This window comes from Globicephala melas, chromosome 15 (genome assembly GCF_963455315.2).
Source record: "Globicephala melas chromosome 15, mGloMel1.2, whole genome shotgun sequence".
In the NCBI taxonomy this organism is placed as follows: Eukaryota; Metazoa; Chordata; class Mammalia; order Artiodactyla; family Delphinidae; genus Globicephala; species Globicephala melas.
The window spans coordinates 16332669-16350665 of NC_083328.1; the positions used below are offsets into that span (position 1 = coordinate 16332669).

Sequence of the window (17997 nt, forward strand, 5' to 3'; positions counted from 1 at the left end):
CTTATTTCCCTGACCAGGGATCAAAGTGTGCCCCCTGCAGTGGCAGCGCGGAGTCTTAACCACTGGACCACTAGGGCATTCCAGGCCCTTAGTTTCTTCCAATAAAGTGGTTCCTTCCAGCTTTGAAATACTGCAATTAGCATATATATTGCCTTCTAGCAATGGAAAACAGCTCACATGCTTTTCTGCAACTCAAAGAACATAAAAACAACCTTGGTGACTATCATTCAAAATCTTATTACCCTGATATATATGTACCGTAAGACTCCTATATCATCAGAAACATAGGTGATTGAGTAATAAAAGCTGCCTAAATCACGCAGTTTAGTCTGTATTTTTGCTTGCTAAGTGCTAGTCTTTCTTCTGCCCTGATTTTACTTGGGGAACTGTAGTGGTCATACTTGCCTCCCAACATTCGTTCTATTTTAAATGATTGATCTAAGCCCCTGTTCTCAGTCCCAGTGCTTTGAACATTGTTGACTCCACTATCCCAACCTGAGAAGTAGGCACTTGACTGAGACTTGGCCACTCAGACTATTCCATCCCTCTGGCCACAGGGGTTGGTTCAAGGATGGGTAAGTGACCCAGGTCGGTCCCATGAGAGTCTGTTCATGACTTTTGCTGGGAAAGAGAATCTCTCTTTTTCCAGGGTTGCCCATCTGTTAAGTTATAAACCTGGAGCTCTGGTGGTCGTCTTTGGTATCAATGGAGAGAACCTGCCCAAGAATTAAACACATAAGAAAGAAGAAAGAGAATCCTGACGATCTTGATAGCATCATTTGAGCAACTGGATTCAGTCTCTGGACTTGTCAGTTGTGTGAACCCCTAAATTCCTTTTTTTTTTGGCTTATATTGATTTAAGCTGGGTTTCTGTAACTTGTAACCCAAAGAGACCTGGCTAATAAAGACAAATTCCTTGCTTACAGTTTGAAATAGATGCTCTGATGCTGTATAAATATGAGAGTAAAATCTGGACATAGACAAAAGGAAATGGGTTCAGAAATAGCCACATATGTAGTGAAAAAATAGTTTACTCAATAGCTAGTGCACCCCCTTTTCTTTCCCTGTTTGTTTTTTTATCTACCATAAGCAAGGAAGCAGGACACCTTATGGGTCTTTGAAAAAGCCTGACGACTGGGTGTCTGTTTTGTGTCTAAGCTGCAGCTGGGTGTGAAAAAGAAACAAAGATCTTGTCTCAAACTTGGTAACGTTGTACTGTGGGAATCCACACCCTCAGCTCAGACTCTGTGACTCTGTCTAATTAACTGTGGTCTCTGAGTCTTGGTTTCATTACCCATAAAAAGAGGCAGCTGGACTAAGATCCCTTCTAGTATTAATGTCCCAAGATCCTATTGCAGAGCTCCCAAGGGAGGCTATAGGAGAAATTTGTGTCACGTGGAGAGACCCTACCTAGGGTTGGTGAGGCTTGGTTTGTCAATTCCAAAATGGAAGCGGATCAGTGGTGGGTGTGGTTCTCTGAAAATGCAGCATGGTTGAAATGAATCAATGTGGGCATTCTTTGATGAATGTTCTTGTTTTATGTGCGTATCAATTCTGCTTTTCAGACCAGTCAGACCAGGCCCCCAAGTCTAGCCAGCGGGCTGTTGATCTCACCTTGACTCTGAGAACTGGGAAAGCCTGGGATGAACCTGGCATCATGCGAAACTACATCGAGGGGCTCAACAAGGTCATCAAATCAATCTCTCGGGCTTCCCTGGTGGCGCAGTGGTTGAGAGTCCGCCTGCCGATGCAGGGGACATGGGTTCGTGCCCCGGTCCGGGAAGATCCCACATGCCGCGGAGTGGCTGGGCCCGTGAGCCATGGCCGCTGAGCCTGCGCGTCCGGAGCCTGTTGCTCTGCAATGTGAGAGGCCCGTGTACCGAAAAAAAAAAAAAAATTAATCTCTCCTCTTCTCTCTCCCCCTCTGTGTCTCTGTCTCTCTCTCCCCAACTCCTCATTCCCACTTGGTTTTTGCCTGTCAGCTTCATTCTCAGGAAGGCTTTCCCCACATGGAGACAGAAATGGCAACCAGCAGTTCCAGAAAAAGACCCAAGGCAGACATTAAATGGCCCTGCTTCTACCCCTGAACCAGCTGGGCTGAAGAGGCACAAAACCTCCATCCACTAACCCTGTCCACAGTGTTTGAATTTTATTCGGAGGAACAAAGGAGGAATCTTAAAACATTTGAGTAAGGGGTTGACATGGTCAGATCTGTGCATCAGGGAGGAGTCTGGCTGAGGTACAGGGATTGGGGCAACAGAGGAGATGGAGCTAGAGAGACTTGTTAGAGGCTCTTGGAATCATTCTGGGCAGAAGTGAGCAGGGGTTGAACTAGAGTACAGTAAGTCCCCTATATAGGAACGAGTTCTGTTCCGAGAGCGTTTGTAAGTCCAACAAAGTTAGCCTTAGGTACCCAACTAACACAATCGGCTATATAGTACTGTACTGTAATAGTTTTATAATACTTTTAACACAAACAATACACAAAAAATAAAACATTTTTAATATTACAATACAGTACCTTGAAAAGTACAGTAGTACAGTACCACAGCTGGTATAGAGGGGCTGGCCTCAAGTGAACAGGCAAGAAGAGTTACTGACTAGAGGAGGGAGAAGAGGGAGGAGATGATAGAGCTGAAAGATCGTCAGCAATAGGAGACGGAGGGCAAGCTGCAATTTCACGTGAACTAACTTACGTGATTGGACATGCGAACACATGTTTGAATCTTTGAAAGTTCACAACTTGAAGGTTCATATGTAGGGGACTTACTGTAATGGCAGTTGGGATGGAGGATGTATCAGTCAGGAAAGAAACTGGTGTCAGCAGAGTGGAAAAGAGTTGCTGGTTGAGGGAAGGTGGGAGGGAGACCCAAGAAGGAGGAGATATGGGGATATATGTATATGTATAGCTGATTCACTTTGTTGTAAAGCAGAAACTAACACACCATTGTAAAGCAATTATACTCTAAAAAAGACGTTAAAAAAAAAAAAAGAGTTGCTGGTTGATTAGCAGCATTGGGAAAGAAAGAAGTGTTGTTTATCGAATGCCAACCACGAGTTGGGCCCTGGGCCTGGCAGTCTGGTGGAAGAGCTGGACCTGTAAACAATTAGTATCCAATGTACTAATTACTGTGAGAGAGGGATGCATCGGGAGCCACTAGTACAGGGGAGAAAAGAAAGCATTTGAGGAGTGGCTGTGTGGGGGAGGGAGGTATGAGTCCTTAGCAAACAAGGACTAAGACACTGCAGGCCTGCGCCAAAGGCAAAGAATAGAGTCCAGAAATATTGTCGGCCAGAAAAACCACATCCAAACGAAAGATATTTGTTTTGGCTGTGTTGGGTGTTGGTTGCTGCGCGGGGTCCTCCTCTAGTTGCGGCGAGTGGGGGCCACTCTTCGTTGCAGTGAGTGGGTTTCTCATTGGGTGGCTTCTCTTGTTGCAGAGCACGGGCTCTAGGTGCACAGGCTTCAGCAGTTGTGGCGCATGGGCTTAGTTGCTCTGCGGCATGTGGGATCTTCCCAAACCGGGACTCGAACCCGTGTCCCCTGCATTGGCAGGTGGATTCTTAACCACTGCGCCCCCAGGAAAGCCCCAAAGATATATTTAATTTTGCTCATCTAACATTTTTAGAAATGTTTGAATTGGTTGCCAATGTAAAAAGATCTGGAGCTTTCATTTAAAAATCCATATTTCTAACTTGTCTTGAAAAACCAGAAGCACCAGAAGGTTTAGCTACACAGTGCCCTCATTCTTGCCCAGTGACAAAGGGCTAGAGCAGCTGCCGTCCCTCCAGTCCCTATTAGAACTCACCTGGCCTGCATCAGCAATTCGTGTTACCCATGGTGGCTTAAAGATGGCTGCAAATTCTTTGTAACTCTCTGCATCAAAAGGAGGAGTTAATCTTCCCTCTCCTGGGATCTGGGCTGGTCCTGTAACTGCTTAACTAAAAGAATGTGGTGGAAGGAACCCTATGCAAATCACAGGCCTATCCTCTTGGAGCATTCTCTCAGGACACTCCCTTTCCAAACTCTAAAATAATGAGAGCTAATAAAGCAGTTATCGTTTTAAGTCATCAAGTTTTGGAATGGTTTACTCCGTACAGGTAACTGGAACACCAACCTCCACTCCTTCCCTTGTAGACATCCGAGGGCTCAGCCTCTGGACCAGAGGAATGAGGGAGCATGTTGAGCTTGGGTGATGATGAACAGCAAGGCCAGAAGGGTGGATGGGGGAAGATCATGAAGGGCTTTTGATGCCATGCTGAGGGAGTTTCAGTGTTTTCCCAGAAATGTTCAGGAGCTGGTAGCGTTTTGTAAGGTCGGCATAGTATGACTGGGGCGGTGACTCTAGTGATGCTGTAGAACAGGGGTCCCCAACCCCTGGACCACGGACTGGTACCGGTCCATGGCCTGTTAGGAACCAGGCTGCACAGCAGGAGTTGAGCGGAGGGCGAGCAAGTGAAGCTTCATCTGTATTTACAGCCGCTCCCCATCGCTCACATTACCGCCTAAGCTCCGCCTCCTGCCAGCATTATGGTGAGTTATATAATTATTTTATTATGTATTACAATAATTTAAGTAATAGAAATAAAGTGCACAATAAATGTGATGTGCTTGAATCATCCCAAAACCATCCCCTCCCGCCCTGGTCTGTGGAAAAATTGTCTTCCACGAAACCAGTCCCTGGTAGAAGATGAATCAGAAGAAGGTGATCGGTCAGGGAGCTAGCACCATGGTCCAAGCAGCGCAGCTCAGGCGGTGGTGGTGGGCATGGAGAGAAAGGGAGAGATTCAAGTTCAAGACTTTCTCCTCTTGTGAGGCTCTCCCTGAGGTCCTAATGGGACATGCCGGTCGAGCGATGGAGTTGCTAGTCAGAACTAGGGAGCACAGGCAGTAGGACTGAGCCACAGAGACAGACTGGAGACTGTCAGAGTTTGAACTTGTGGATGTGGAAGAGATGGTGTAGGGAGATTGGGTGCACTGGAAGAGGTGGTGTCCTGGGAGCATCCTACAGATAGTTGTGTTAAGCAAAGGGAGAGACACCCTGCAGGGGACTGAGAGAAAACTTCAGAGCAAAGAAGGGAACCAGGAGATGTTGGGCCCAGACACAAAAGAAAGGAAAGATTCTAGAGGAAGGGAGTGGTAGGTAGCATCAGATGATCACCAGAACGTGCTCATTTGATGTAATGATCAGGAGATCACTGGTGGCTGAGGCAAGGGCACGTCTGTGCGGAAAGGTGGGAACAGAAGCCAGACTCATGAGACTAAGTAGGAAATGAGGAAGTGAAGACAGTAAGTGTAAACAACTCTTTCAAGAAACTTGATTGTGAACGGTAAGACAGAGATAGGGAAGTGGTTTGAGGTTGCCAAGTTGAGAGAGGTTCCCCCAAAGACCCAGGGGAACTCAGCTTGTTTTTAGATACTGAAGAGAGAGGGTCTGTGGAGAGGAGAACTTGGCAGTGCAGGAGAAAGGGGTTAAACGATGGAGTGAGGTCACTGAGGAAGTGGGAAGGAATGTGTCCCAAGAGGGAGGCATCAGCCTTGGGCCCTAGGAGGACACCTCCCCTGTAACGACAGCCTATGGTTGTTTCTAGGAGCTGGAGATGTTGTTGCTGTTGGGAGTAAAGGGGTTGAAAGAATTCTTGCCTCTTTTCTCCATAAAATAGGAGCAGTGATCATCTCATAAAGGTAAGGAAGGCAGCCTGAGGAGGTGGCTGGCGAGAAGTGGCCGGCAAGGTTGGCTCAGACCTGAGCCTGTGGACAAGGCATGTTTACGTGCCTCCTGCTTAAGGCCAGGATGGTTCCTGAATGTGGGTCAGGGCGGAGCCTGAAGGTGAATGGGGGACCACAACTGTGAGAAGGCCTGGGGGCCACAGGGGCAGGGTCCAGGCTGTCAGAGTAACTTCTTGCAAATGAGACCCTGTCACTTCTTTACTTAGAGACTTGCATAGGGAGCAAACTCCTTGAGAAGACACAGCTTGAGGTCCCTCATGAGCTGCCTCCTGGGGATTTTCCCAGCTTCACCACTTTCCCCGTCATCCCAAGCCCCTGAGCTCCAGCCATGGTGAAGAGCTCACCATTCCCTTAAAATGTCATTGTCCCTTCCTCGCTTTTCTTCCTCTCTCTTCTCTGCTTGGCAAACTCTTATTCAAGACCCAGTATAAGTGTAATTTCATTCACCCGTTCCACCACCATCTACGGACCATGCTTCCATCCTGGTTCGCCCTCCAGATCCCACTGCTCTTGGCTTTTGTGCCCTCCTCTGCTTCGGGAGGTCGACTGGTGTTGGAGAAATGAATAAAGCAGTCTTGTTCAGGCTTCAGAGGCAGAAGCAGGCCTCTGACCGACCTGTAACCCTGCCTGGACTGCGGGCTTACCTGCACACGCAACAATTGCTGCTAGCAAGTCAAGCAGCGCTTACTATAAGAAAGGGAGTGGGTCTTGGAATTCCTTGAGCCCTGGGGACCTGGCCAGTCCCCCAGGGTCTGGAAAATCTTGTGACCCACATGGTGAAACCAACAGCATTATTAAAGTAAACTCAGAGCTCCATTTTTGCACGCGAACTGATCATATCAGTTTGCGGCCTGGAATTATAAACGGAAGCCCCCAGAACTCCAATCTGAAGTCTCACCCGTGGGGTGTACGCACCGCCCGGGACCCTTCCCAACTGGGGCTTCAGATCGCTGTCACTTGGGACTTCCCAGCTGCTACTTGGACCTGGAAGTAGGTGTCGGCCCAATTCGGTGATGTAGATACCCTGTTATGTTTCTCTAATATTCTTGTTCCTTTCCTTCTAAAGATTGTATATTAAAATTAAGTTAAATCACCTTTCATTAAAGAATTGATTAAAGCTGTTTATTTGTGTGAAACGAGTGGTTGTTTTGTCAACAAATCCAACGAACCTTAAAACCGAAAGCAGGCTTTCGGCAAAACAACTGGAAACCGTGAATGGACTCATGGGTTTCAAGGGTCACACAGACTTGTATTTGGATCCCAGTTTGTGTGACTGTGGGTAGGTCATTTACTGCCTGTGAGCCTCATTTTGGTCAACTGTAAAAGAGGGACAATAAAACACATCACAGAGCTCTTGAGACTCTTCAGTGATGGAATGTTGGTGCAGCACCAAGGACCCAGTGCTGCTTGGAGCATTCGGGACTCTTGGTTGTAAGTGACGGAATCTAATTTTTAAAAATCTACTTTTAGGGACTTCCCTGGTGGCACAGTGGTTAAGAATCCGCCTGCCAATGCAGGGGACATGGGTTTGAGCCCTGGTCCGGGAAGATCCCACGTGCCACAGAGCAACTAAGCCCGCGAGCCACAACTACTGAGCCTGAGCTCTAGAGCTGGCAAGCCACAACTACTGAAGTTTGTGCACCTACAGCCCGTGCTCTGCAGCAAGAGAAGCCACCACAATGAGAAGCCTGAGCACTGCGACCAAGAGTAGCCCCCGCTCGCTGCAACTAGAGAAAGCCCACGCGCAGCAACGAAGACCCAATGCAGACAAAAATAAATAAATGAATAAACAAACCAGGGTCTCCCTGCTTTAAAACTCATGCTTTAAAAAAAAAAAAAATCTCCTTTTACAGTTGATTTGTTTGAATCAGGATCCAGAGAAAGTTCACATGTTACCATTAGTTGGTATGTTTCTTAAGGCTCTTTTAATATATTTCCCCTCCTTTGAATGCCATTTATTTGTTGAAGCCAGATCGTTTATCCTGTAAAATTTTCTACATTATAGATTTAGGTAATTGCTTCCTCCTGGTATTGTTTAACCTGGTCTTCTATCCTTTTTATTTCCTATAAACTAATAGCTAGATCTAGAGGCTCCATTAGATTCTGGCTGGTGATGATGACGATGATGATGGTGATGATTTTGGCAAGAATACTGCAAAGGTGATGCTACATACTTATATCATTTTATGGGAGGCCTGTAATATCTGGGTGTCCTACTTTTGGTGATGTTAAGAGTCATTTCTGGGTTCTTTATTTCTTTTTCTTTTCTTTTTTTAGGTAATCATGGAGATTTGAACATAAATTGGGAATTAGATGATGTTAAGAAATTATTGCTAGGGACTTCCCTGGCGGTCCAGTGGTTAAGAATCCACCTGCCAGTGCAGGGGATGCGGGTTCGTTACCTAGTTGGGGAACTAGATCCCACATGCCGCAGGGTAACTAAGCCCACACACCGCAAATACTGAGCATGCACACCACAACTAGAGAGAAGCCCGCGCACCGCAACGAAAGATCCCGCATGCCGCAAGGAAGATCCCATGTGCTGCCACTAAGACCCAACGCAGCCAAAAATAAATAAATATTTTTTAAAAAAATAAGAGAGCTTCCCTGGTGGCGCAGTGGTTAGGAATCCACCTGCCAACGCAGGGGACACGGGTTTGAGTCCTGGTCGGGGAAGAACCCACATACTGCGGAGCAACTGGGCCCATGCGCCACAACTACTGAAGCCCCCACGCCTGGAGCCCGTGCTCCACAACAAGAGAAGCCACAGCTGAGAAGCCCGCGCACCGCAACGAAGAGTGGCCCCCGCTCGCCGCAACTAGAGGAGGCCCACGTGCAGCAACAAACACACAACGCAGCCAAAAAAAATAAATATTAAAAAATTAAAAAAAAAAGAAATGATTGCTAAACATTTTAGGTATAATTATGTATTACATAGTGGTATTGTGCTCGGGTAAAATAAAAATCCTTATCTGACATACAATAACATGGGTTAATTTCAAAACATTATGCTGAATGGAAAAAGACAGACCCATACTGTATGATTTCATTTGTATGGAACATTCTAGAGCAGGCAAAACTAATCTATACTGACAGAAAGCAGGTCAGTGGTTGCCGGGGTCTGAGGGTGGAAACTGATTGTAGAAGGGTGTGAACTTTTAGGAGTGATGGAAATATTTTATATCTTGATTATGGTGGTAATTACTTGGGTATATACATTTGTCCAAACTAATTGAACCATGCACTTAAACTGAGTGTGCTATATTGTATGGGAGTAAAGATGTATTTTATTGTATGTAAATAAAGTTGATTTTTGAAAGGAAATAAAATAAGGTTACAACTAGAATGAGAAGAATCCATTCAAAGTAGCCACAAAACTATAATACACCTATTGGGGGGGAGAAATTTAATGATATACTAGACCTTTATAGAGAAAATTATAAAATCATATTAAGGGACATAAAAGAAGACATAAATATATGGAGAAATACACTATATTCATGGATGGAAGTCTTAATATCCTTCTCAAATTAATCTATAAAGTTAATGCAATTTTATTAAAAACTCTAAGAGTTTAAAAGTCTTTATCTGTTGGAAATAAATGCAGAAGTATTTAAGTTGAAATGCTATGATGTCTTGGATTTCTTTTAATACATGCCAAGAAAATAATGTGGAAGAAGGAATGAACGAGTATTGGCCATGTGGTGGTACTTGTTGAAGCTGGGTGATGGGCACACACTCTAGTGTAAATGAGCAGTGCTGTGCACCTTTACTGGTGAGGAAACATCACTGTGCTGGGGCAGCAGGAGAACCATGAAGGAAAGATTCTCTGGGGCTGACTCCATCATGCTCTACAGACCTTTAGGGCAGGACAGACCAGAGGAGGTCTTGTGGGCCTTGCTAAGGAGTTTGAACTTTATCCCGTGCTCAGCATTTCAGTCCCTCTTTACTCTGTGTATCTGGCACCTTGGAAGGGCCTCCGGTCCTGTCTCCCTCCATGGTGAGTGTACCAGTCAGAACACTTTCAACTGTAAATGCCAGAAACCAACTCAAACGTAGTGACTTATGTGTAAAAAGGAACTTATGAAAGGTTAAGGGACTCAGGCACAGCTTGATCCCGATACTCAAATGATGTCAAGAGTATGGCTGTCTTCATATCCTGTGTCTGCAGTCCTCTGTGTGGGCTCATTCTGGGTGGCTTTTCCTGCATGGTGTCAAGATGGTCACTAGTAGTCCTGGGCTTACAGCCTTTTAGCTTACTAACCTCCAGTGGAAAGAGGGCTCTTTTTCCTAGCAGCTCCAGTGAATCTGCTTCTGCACGCATAGACTTGATTTAAGTGGCCACCCCTGAACCAATCAAAAAAGGTAGCTTTGACTGGGGAAACGTGGACTGTGTGCCTACCCTGGACACTCTCTCAAACCTCAAGGATTGCCAGTGCATAAAGGTTGGTTTCTTCAAGGAAAACCCAGAGGCAGCCTCCAGGAAAGAGGGGATGGTAAGACGCTGGTCCAGTGGCATCTGGCAGGAACACCCTCCCCACACCCCTCGCAGGAAGGATCAGCCTCATCTTAAGCACATGAAGAGCCGCATGGCAGGGCCCTTCAGCACCCACTACTGAACTAACGCTCACTCTTGTTTTTCTGGGACAGCTGCTGCCTCACAACCTCCACTACCAGCCTCGCGTCTGTGCCCCCCGCCCCACAGCAGACCAGCTGGAATGAGAAAGTAGCCTCTGCGCATCCCCACCTTTCCCTCTCCATGCCTGTCAGGCTCTGCCTCAGGGGGCATGGTTTTCAGGCCCCTCACAACGTGCTTGTCCTCTGCCTGGAAATGAGGTGCCCCAGGACTGAAGGTCATGGGTGCCTCAGTTTCCTCTCTTTACATTAGAGGTGGTACCTGCCCCCTGGGTGTGTTGTGAGGATTAAGCGAGTGCAGCGTATTTATAGTGTTAGAGCAGTGCCCAGCACACAGTAGGTGCTCAGTAAATCCCAGCCGTTATTCTCATCACTTCCACTGGAGACACAATCCCTGCCCATCCCCGTCCAGTCCAGTCCAGTAGCAGGCTCTCAGGTGAAATACAACACAGAGGTTCTTACAATTGGATGCTTGAATGGAATAAAAGTGTGTAGGACACTTATATAACCACTCGAGCCTCATAACTGTAAGCTGGACGGGACAGATCATATTTAGCCTCCATTTACAGATGAAGAAACTGAGGTTTAGACCTCTTGCCCAAGATCACGCAGCCAAGCTGTGGTGGAGGCAGGATTTGAACCAGGGGCTGAAGGATCACATCGTTGGGACTTTGCTCAGGCTGCCCCTCTGCTGACAAGACCTCCTCCGGTCACGCCTGTTGGCCCCTTCTCATCCTTTCAGGTTCAGTCCCAATACTCTAAACAGTAACAGTGGTGAGAGGCAACATTTATTAAGTGCTTGCTACACTTTGGATGAGGTGCAGAAGGCTTTCTGTTCCAATAAAGTCAGGAGGTAGGTATGACGCTGTTACAGAAAGAGAAACTGAGGCTGACAGAGGTTAAGGAACCTGCCCAACGTCACTCAGTAGGTGTGCCGGCCGGCCAGGAGTCAAGCTCGTAAAGCAGTCGGATTCTAGAGCGGGTCTTTCCGCATTGCTACCTCCGAGACTCTGATGCCAAGGATGGGAACGAACTCCTTCCTCTCAGTCTGAAGTCTGGGCTTCGGCCTCTACTTAGCTCTTGGAGCTGTTATTTGTGCCTCTCCTTTCAGTAGACTGAGAGCTCTTTGGGGCAGGAACTCAACTCTGACTTTTTCACTTCCGTAGCCCCTGCGCAAAGAGGCTCTCCATAACACCAAATTATTTCATTCGCCCCTGTGAGGCAGGCAGAGGTGCTCCTAGGTGAGGACAGACCCAGAGAAGTTAAGTGACTCTCCTAAGGCCACCTGCTTGTAAATGTAGGAGCCCGGAGAGGCCCCAGGCTTCCTGGGTGCAGGTGGGTGCAGGGTTCTCCCTCCTCCTTGTCCCCCCGCCTTCCTGTTCCCTGAGCGTCGTCGGTGGGGGAAGAGATGGCAGCATAGCCTTAGCTGGGGCGGGGGGGCTGTACCAAGGCCGCTGGGAGGACTGATGGGCCCTTTTATGAATGCCAGGCGAAGGATGGCGAGTAGGCTGGGGGTGGGCTGAAGGAGGGAAGAAGGAACGGGTATTTTTTACATTTTGACATTAAAAAGTGCAGATCAGATTGTCAGCGACGGGCCAGCAGCATCTGTTTTGGTTTCGAATTGGCAGCCTAAGGCGCTGAGCTTCTCCGCGGAGGGAGGAGAGGGGAGGGGAGGGGAGGCTGCGGGCTGGTGGGGCGAGGCGGCGCCTCTGCGGAGGGAAGGGCTCTCCCCTTCAAGAGCTCCGCCCAAAGGGGCGCTGCCACCCCTAAGGAGGCGGGCGCCGCTGCTTCTCATTCATTGTCTTGACAAGAGCATCCTCAGCCGGCAGTCGCAGGCTCCTCCAGCTGCTTCCTCCTCCTCCTCTCCCTCCTCCGTCTGGGGGGTCACTCATCTCTCAGCAGCAGGTAAGGCTGGAGCCCGGGGACGGGACTCGGCATCGCTGCCCTGGGCCACCTGTGGGGCAGGCGGGAGCCTGGCAGAAGCCCTCTGCGGGGGCCGACAGACTGTCAGAGCGAGCTGGCTCGGAGGCGGGGACAGAGCCCGTTCACGCCCCGCGTGGCAGGACTTGCCTGGGGTGTGGGTGCGCGGAGGAGGGTCCGTCTGCGTGTCTGAGAGCTCCGGGAGCGGGCGAGGGTGAGGGACCACCGCAGCCAAGATGGAGGTGGGGGAGCCCGGGGGTCAGGACACGCGCCGACCGGACTCTCCCCAGAATGGGAGTCTTTGGGGTGGCAGTCGGGGGCAGGGTGGGGTGAGCCCAGCAGCTGCCCTGAGCTTGGAGACAGGAAGGGGTTGAGAGCAAAACAAGAAAAGACCAAGTTCCCCTTTCCGTGGTTTCCGGGCCTGGTACCTGCGGTGGGGAAGGAGGTGGGGTGGCACGATGGCTTCCTGTCTCCCAACCTCCGATTTGCGGCTCCCTCTCCCCAGACCCAGGCTTCCCATCTGGGATGGATCCCCTGCCCCCAGACTGCTTCTCCTCACGCAAGCTCCTCACCTGCTTTCCGGGCGGGTGGACCCCGGAGCCTCTTGGAGAGTCACGGGATGGGCGAGGCTGGCTGGAGCCCCCAGTGAGAAGGGCTAGGCCTGAAGGGGGGGCAAAAGGGTGAAGCTGGGGCCGTGGAAGAGAGGCCCTGGGGGGGGCCCCACGGTGAGCTGGAAGGCGATGCTGTTGGGCGCCAGGATGGGGGCCTGGAGCCTGGGGAGCCAGAGGCAGGCCCCTTGGCTTCGCTGTCACCCAGCCCGGGGGGAAAACCATCCTAGCTGGACCTCCGTCTGAGAAGTGGGTGCCGGCCTCTCCCTTCCTGAGCATAGTTCCACTGGGACTGGAGAAGGCACTGAAGGGCACCTGCTTAAGCAGAGGCGAGAAGCAGAGGTGCGTGGAGGAGGTGATGCTGGGACCTGAGCCATCCGCTTGTTTCTGGAGCCCGGAGACCTGCTGGGGAAGCCCTCCTGCCACTGAGGACATGCCTCCCAGGCAAACCTACACGCTGCTTCCCTCAGCATGTCCAACCCTGGGCCTGGAGGCGGGGAGGGCCCCTGCCTTTAGGCAGCTTCTCATGTGGGTGTGAGGGTGTGAGGTCTGGACACTGAGGCTGAGAGAACCCACCCTCCAAGCTGTCGCATTGAGGCCCCGGAGTGTGACCCGTCAGAGAGGAAGGGCTCTGTGTCCGTCAACCATTCTGTGGTCAAATTGGCACTAGGTGCTACCCCACATCAGGCTCTGCCGGGGAGGCTGAGGGTACAGAAGCCAGGCTTGGGGCGGGTTGAGAAGGTGGGCCTTGCAGGTTAGCCAGGGGTGAGGAGGTGTGGGCAAGGCAAGTGTGAGCGTAGCAGGATGTCAGTTACAGAGGAGAGCGGCAAGGGGCCGGGGAGACATGCTGGGGAAGTTAGCTGAGGCCATGACTGCCAGGCTGAGGAGGGTCCTGGGGGAGATGGGGGCCACTGTAAGGTCAGAGTTGACCTGAAGGGAGAAAAGCCCTCCACCTGTGTGCCTTCCAGGATGAGCCGGCAAGTGGTCCGTTCCAGCAAGTTCCGCCACGTGTTTGGACAGCCGGCCAAGGCTGACCAGTGCTATGAGGACGTGCGCGTCTCACAGAACACCTGGGACAGTGGCTTCTGCTCTGTCAACCCCAAGTTCGTGGCCCTGATCTGTGAGGCCAGTGGGGGAGGGGCCTTCCTGGTGCTGCCCCTGGGCAAGGTGAGTCCCTGGAGCCCTGGTGGGGGGGCTCTGGTCATCTAGTGGCCCCCTGGGGGTCCTGATGAGGTGATTGACTATCCCCAAGCCTTCCCAGGCCACAGTGTTGTCTGTAAAGTTGAGCTGAGCCAGATGAACCTTAGGCTTCCTTCAGCTCCTACATGCAGTGGGCGGATGGAAGCTAAAGCTAGAGGGGAGATGACACGGGAAGGGACGTACAGTGAGTCCTGCAGACCCAGGGCCAGGCCTCCCAGTTCTCAGCCTGGACCTTTCTCCCCTCGGGAGCACGAAGAGGGCTGGGATGGAGTCTGGGCAAGTGCTCTTAGGGTTTGGAGGGAACTTTCGGAGCCCTTGGGAATGCAGCAAGCTCTGGTTCCAAGCTCACAGGCAGGGGTGATGTAAGAGACCCTCTCGGCTCCCCCAACCCGGCCTCCGTCAGATCTTGCCTCCCCTGCCCTGTTGTCTGCTGACCCCCACCCCCAGCACACTCCTGTGCTCTTGGGTGGTGAGACAGGAAGGGGAGACAGGCCCTCAGTTGTTACCTTAAAAGGTCCGATGGAAACAAGAGAAGAGGAAGTGGTTGTCGGGGTGAGAGCTGGGCCCGCTCTTCACACAGGAAGCCCTGCTGCAGCAGCTGTCCCCGGAAGAGCCCATTTCCAAACCTCTGCTCCTGCCGGGGGGCCGGTTATGACAGACTTCCCCATCCCTGTCCTTTTGGAAGGACCCATCCCTACAGCCCCATCATTCACACACACTTCCTTGGGGAACTCCAGCCCCAGTATAACTACCCCCCAGCAGCCTGTCCCATGCCCAGGGCCCTGGCCTGTCTTCCCATGGGGGCCTCACCTGGGGAAGCAGGGGTGGGAGTACCAGGCCATGGGGCATGGATGAGAAACTGAGCTAGAGATGGCAGGAACTTGGCAAGGCTCTGACGGCAAGGCAGGACCAGCCCCCTGTGCCCATCCTGCACTACTGAGTTGCCCAGAGAACTCTGGGGCAGGGGCAGAGGACCAAACCCTCCCACCCCAGGCCCCGCTCTGCCTCCCAGGGACCTCACAGCTTTTCTCTCCGTGCCTCGTGGAGGGGAGTGGGGAGGTTGGATTGGGTTTGAAGGGCAAAAGCACCTCCCTCAGAGGCCCTGCTGTGTCCTCTAGACTGGACGTGTGGACAAGAACGTGCCTATGGTCTGTGGCCACACGGCCCCAGTGCTGGACATCGCCTGGTGCCCGCACAATGATAATGTCATTGCCAGTGGCTCCGAGGACTGCACAGTCATGGTGAGTGTGGGGACACACGGGCCAGGAGGGGGCTCCAGCACTGGAGCTGACGTTCGGAGCCCCCGAGACTCACTCGCCGCTTCTCTGCAGGTGTGGGAGATCCCTGATGGGGGCCTGGTGCTGCCCCTGCGGGAGCCTGTCGTCACCCTGGAGGGCCACACCAAGCGCGTGGGCATTGTGGCCTGGCACCCCACAGCTCAGAATGTGCTTCTCAGTGCAGGTGCCCGGGGGGAGAAGCAGGGAGGGCTGGTCCCCTGACAGCGAGGGTGGGAGGCTCATGACTTCTGACACTGGGGGCATCGCCCAGGTTGCGACAATGTGATCCTGGTGTGGGACGTGGGCACGGGGGCGGCCGTGCTGACACTGGGCTCGGACGTGCACCCGGACACAATCTACAGCGTGGACTGGAGCCGAGATGGCGCCCTCATCTGTACCTCCTGCCGCGACAAGCGATTCCGCATCATTGAGCCCCGCAAAGGCACCATTGTAGCTGTGAGTTGCCTTGACCCTTGACCCTGAGAGCTTTGCCCCTCCTACCCGCCACCAACCAGGCCCCTAGATGCTACCCACTCCCAGCTGGGGCCTGGCCCTTAGGGGGTGCGTGCGGATGCCTGACCGGTCCCCTCCCTTTCCTTCCAGGAGAAGGACCGTCCCCATGAGGGGACCCGGCCTGTGCGTGCCGTGTTTGTGTCAGATGGAAACATCCTGACCACAGGTTTCAGCCGCATGAGTGAGCGGCAGGTGGCGCTGTGGGACACGGTGAGTGCCCCGCGGGGAACAGGCTTAGTCCCAGCCCTGCCAAGTGTCTGGCTGGAAGGCCATGGCCTCAGTTTACCCACCGCGAGATGGGGTTTTCCGCTGGTTGGTCTATAAGCCCCCTACCCCACTCCTCCATCACTGGACCGCACCTGGGCCTGACGTGGTCCAGCTCATTATAAACCCCTGCCCGTCTCTACAGAAGCACCTGGAGGAGCCGCTGTCCCTGCAGGAACTGGACACGAGCAGCGGTGTCCTGCTGCCCTTCTTTGACCCTGACACCAACATTGTCTACCTCTGTGGCAAGGTGGCCCAGTTGGGCAGGGGGTCGGGGGAGCAAGGTGGGCAGGGGGACTGGGAAAGGACCACGGCTGGAGGCATCTGCCCGTGTTGATCCTCCCTTGCATCCACCACCTGCAGGGTGACAGCTCTATCCGGTACTTCGAGATCACTTCTGAGGCCCCATTCCTGCACTATCTCTCCATGTTCAGTTCCAAGGAGTCCCAGCGTGGCATGGGCTACATGCCCAAACGTGGTCTGGAGGTGAACAAGTGTGAGATTGCCAGGTAACTGCCCCTGCCCCTGACCTGAGTATGCTCCTTGGGCAGTGCCGACCGCACGCCGCGCTTCAGTCCCAGCCCAGCCATGCTGTGGGCGCTGATCGCCTTCCTGCTTCCACAGATTCTACAAGCTGCATGAGCGGAGGTGTGAGCCCATCGCCATGACGGTGCCTAGAAAGGTGATGCTCCAGGGTCCCTCCCCGGGCTCTCGGAGTGGCGGGTGGTGGTGTGGCCCACTTTCTTAACCAGCCTTGGCCTTGCCCCACAGTCGGACCTGTTCCAGGAGGACCTGTACCCGCCCACTGCAGGGCCTGACGCTGCCCTCACAGCTGAGGAGTGGCTAGGGGGTCGGGATGCCGGGCCCCTTCTCATTTCCCTCAAGGATGGCTACGTGCCCCCAAAGAGCCGGGAGCTGAGGATCAACCGGGGCCTGGACACTGGGCGCAAGAGGATGGCACCTGAGGCCAGTGGCGTTCCCAGTTCGGTGAGAGGCAGATGGGAGCCCGGGAATCGGGACAGGAAGATGGGGTAGGGCAGGGGCTGCTACCGATGTGGTCATTGACCCAGTGGAAAGAGGCTGGCATTTGGGGCAGCCCAAACTCACAATGTTGGGGATCCTTTGGGGGCTGGGAGTGGATAATCCTGAGGCCTCAGAAAACAGGTTTCAGGCTTATAGGCCTGCAGCTCTCTGGCTGAGAGACAGAAGGGCCCAAGCCCTGGGGCTCTTGGGAAGAGGCCTAGTGGCCAGGGAGGAGCTGGGCCTGATGCAGCCCTGGATCCCCCAGGATGCCGTATCCCGGTTGGAGGAAGAGATGAGGAAGCTCCAGGCCACGGTACAGGAGCTACAGAAGCGCCTGGATAGGCTGGAGGAGACAGTCCAGGCCAAGTAGAGGACCACCGGCTGAGGCCAACGGCATCGCCTCCCTCCCTTCCACTCCCACTCCTCAGGCCACCATGGCAGATAAGAAAATACTAATAAAATGGCTTTATTTTCTGGTACCTCTCAGACTCCAGTGACTGGTCACCAGATGCTGGGTCTGCTGAACTGACCTGCACTTGAGCTTCCCCCTCCATAGCCTCGATGAGCTTGACCCATGGCAGGGGCGGGCTGGGGAGATGCCTCTGAACGCCCTAGACCACAGACAGGAACAGGCCTTTGCGGGTGGGAGCCATCCTGCGCTGATGTGGGTTGGGAGCCTGCTCTGTTTTCCAGCTGGTAGGTCGAAGCTGCTCAGGGATCTAGCCTGGAGCCTCGGTCATTCTGTTTACCCCAAATCTGCCTTTGCCAGTCAACCACAACACCAGCTTGCATGCAGCTGTCCTGACACTGCTGCCTGCTTGTGGGG

General features: G+C 52.3%; 1 protein-coding gene across 5 annotated transcripts; it reads left to right on the plus strand.

The window, feature by feature from the left end:
* Positions 1 to 12111: 12111 nt before the first annotated feature.
* Positions 12112 to 17650, plus strand: CORO1A (coronin 1A). Of its 5 annotated transcripts, none has more exons than XM_060285259.2 (12): positions 12129 to 12271; positions 13176 to 13338; positions 13863 to 14061; positions 15213 to 15335; positions 15426 to 15555; positions 15643 to 15827; positions 15975 to 16094; positions 16294 to 16398; positions 16512 to 16657; positions 16773 to 16830; positions 16920 to 17135; positions 17437 to 17650. In XM_060285259.2, exons 2-12 carry the CDS (start codon positions 13253 to 13255, stop codon positions 17539 to 17541), a joined length of 1473 nt encoding a protein of 490 aa, XP_060141242.1. In that variant the 5' UTR covers positions 12129 to 12271; positions 13176 to 13252; the 3' UTR covers positions 17542 to 17650. The 5 variants fall into 5 exon arrangements, with proteins under 5 accessions (XP_030727534.1, XP_060141242.1, XP_030727536.1 ...); XM_030871676.3 differs by having other exon boundaries at positions 13176 to 13236; XM_030871674.2 differs by lacking the exon at positions 13176 to 13338 and having other exon boundaries at positions 12112 to 12271.
* The last annotated feature ends 347 nt before the right edge of the window (positions 17651 to 17997 follow it).

Coding starts and splice junctions, on each gene's coding strand:
- CORO1A (XM_060285259.2), top strand. CDS start 13,253: ATGCTGGGACCTGAGCCATCCGCTTGTTTCTGGAGCCCGGAGACCTGC. Junction 16,658..16,772: donor AACAAGTGTGAGATTGCCAG/GTAACTGCCCCT, acceptor CTGCTTCCACAG/ATTCTACAAGCTGCATGAGC. Junction 16,831..16,919: donor CCATGACGGTGCCTAGAAAG/GTGATGCTCCAG, acceptor CTTGCCCCACAG/TCGGACCTGTTCCAGGAGGA.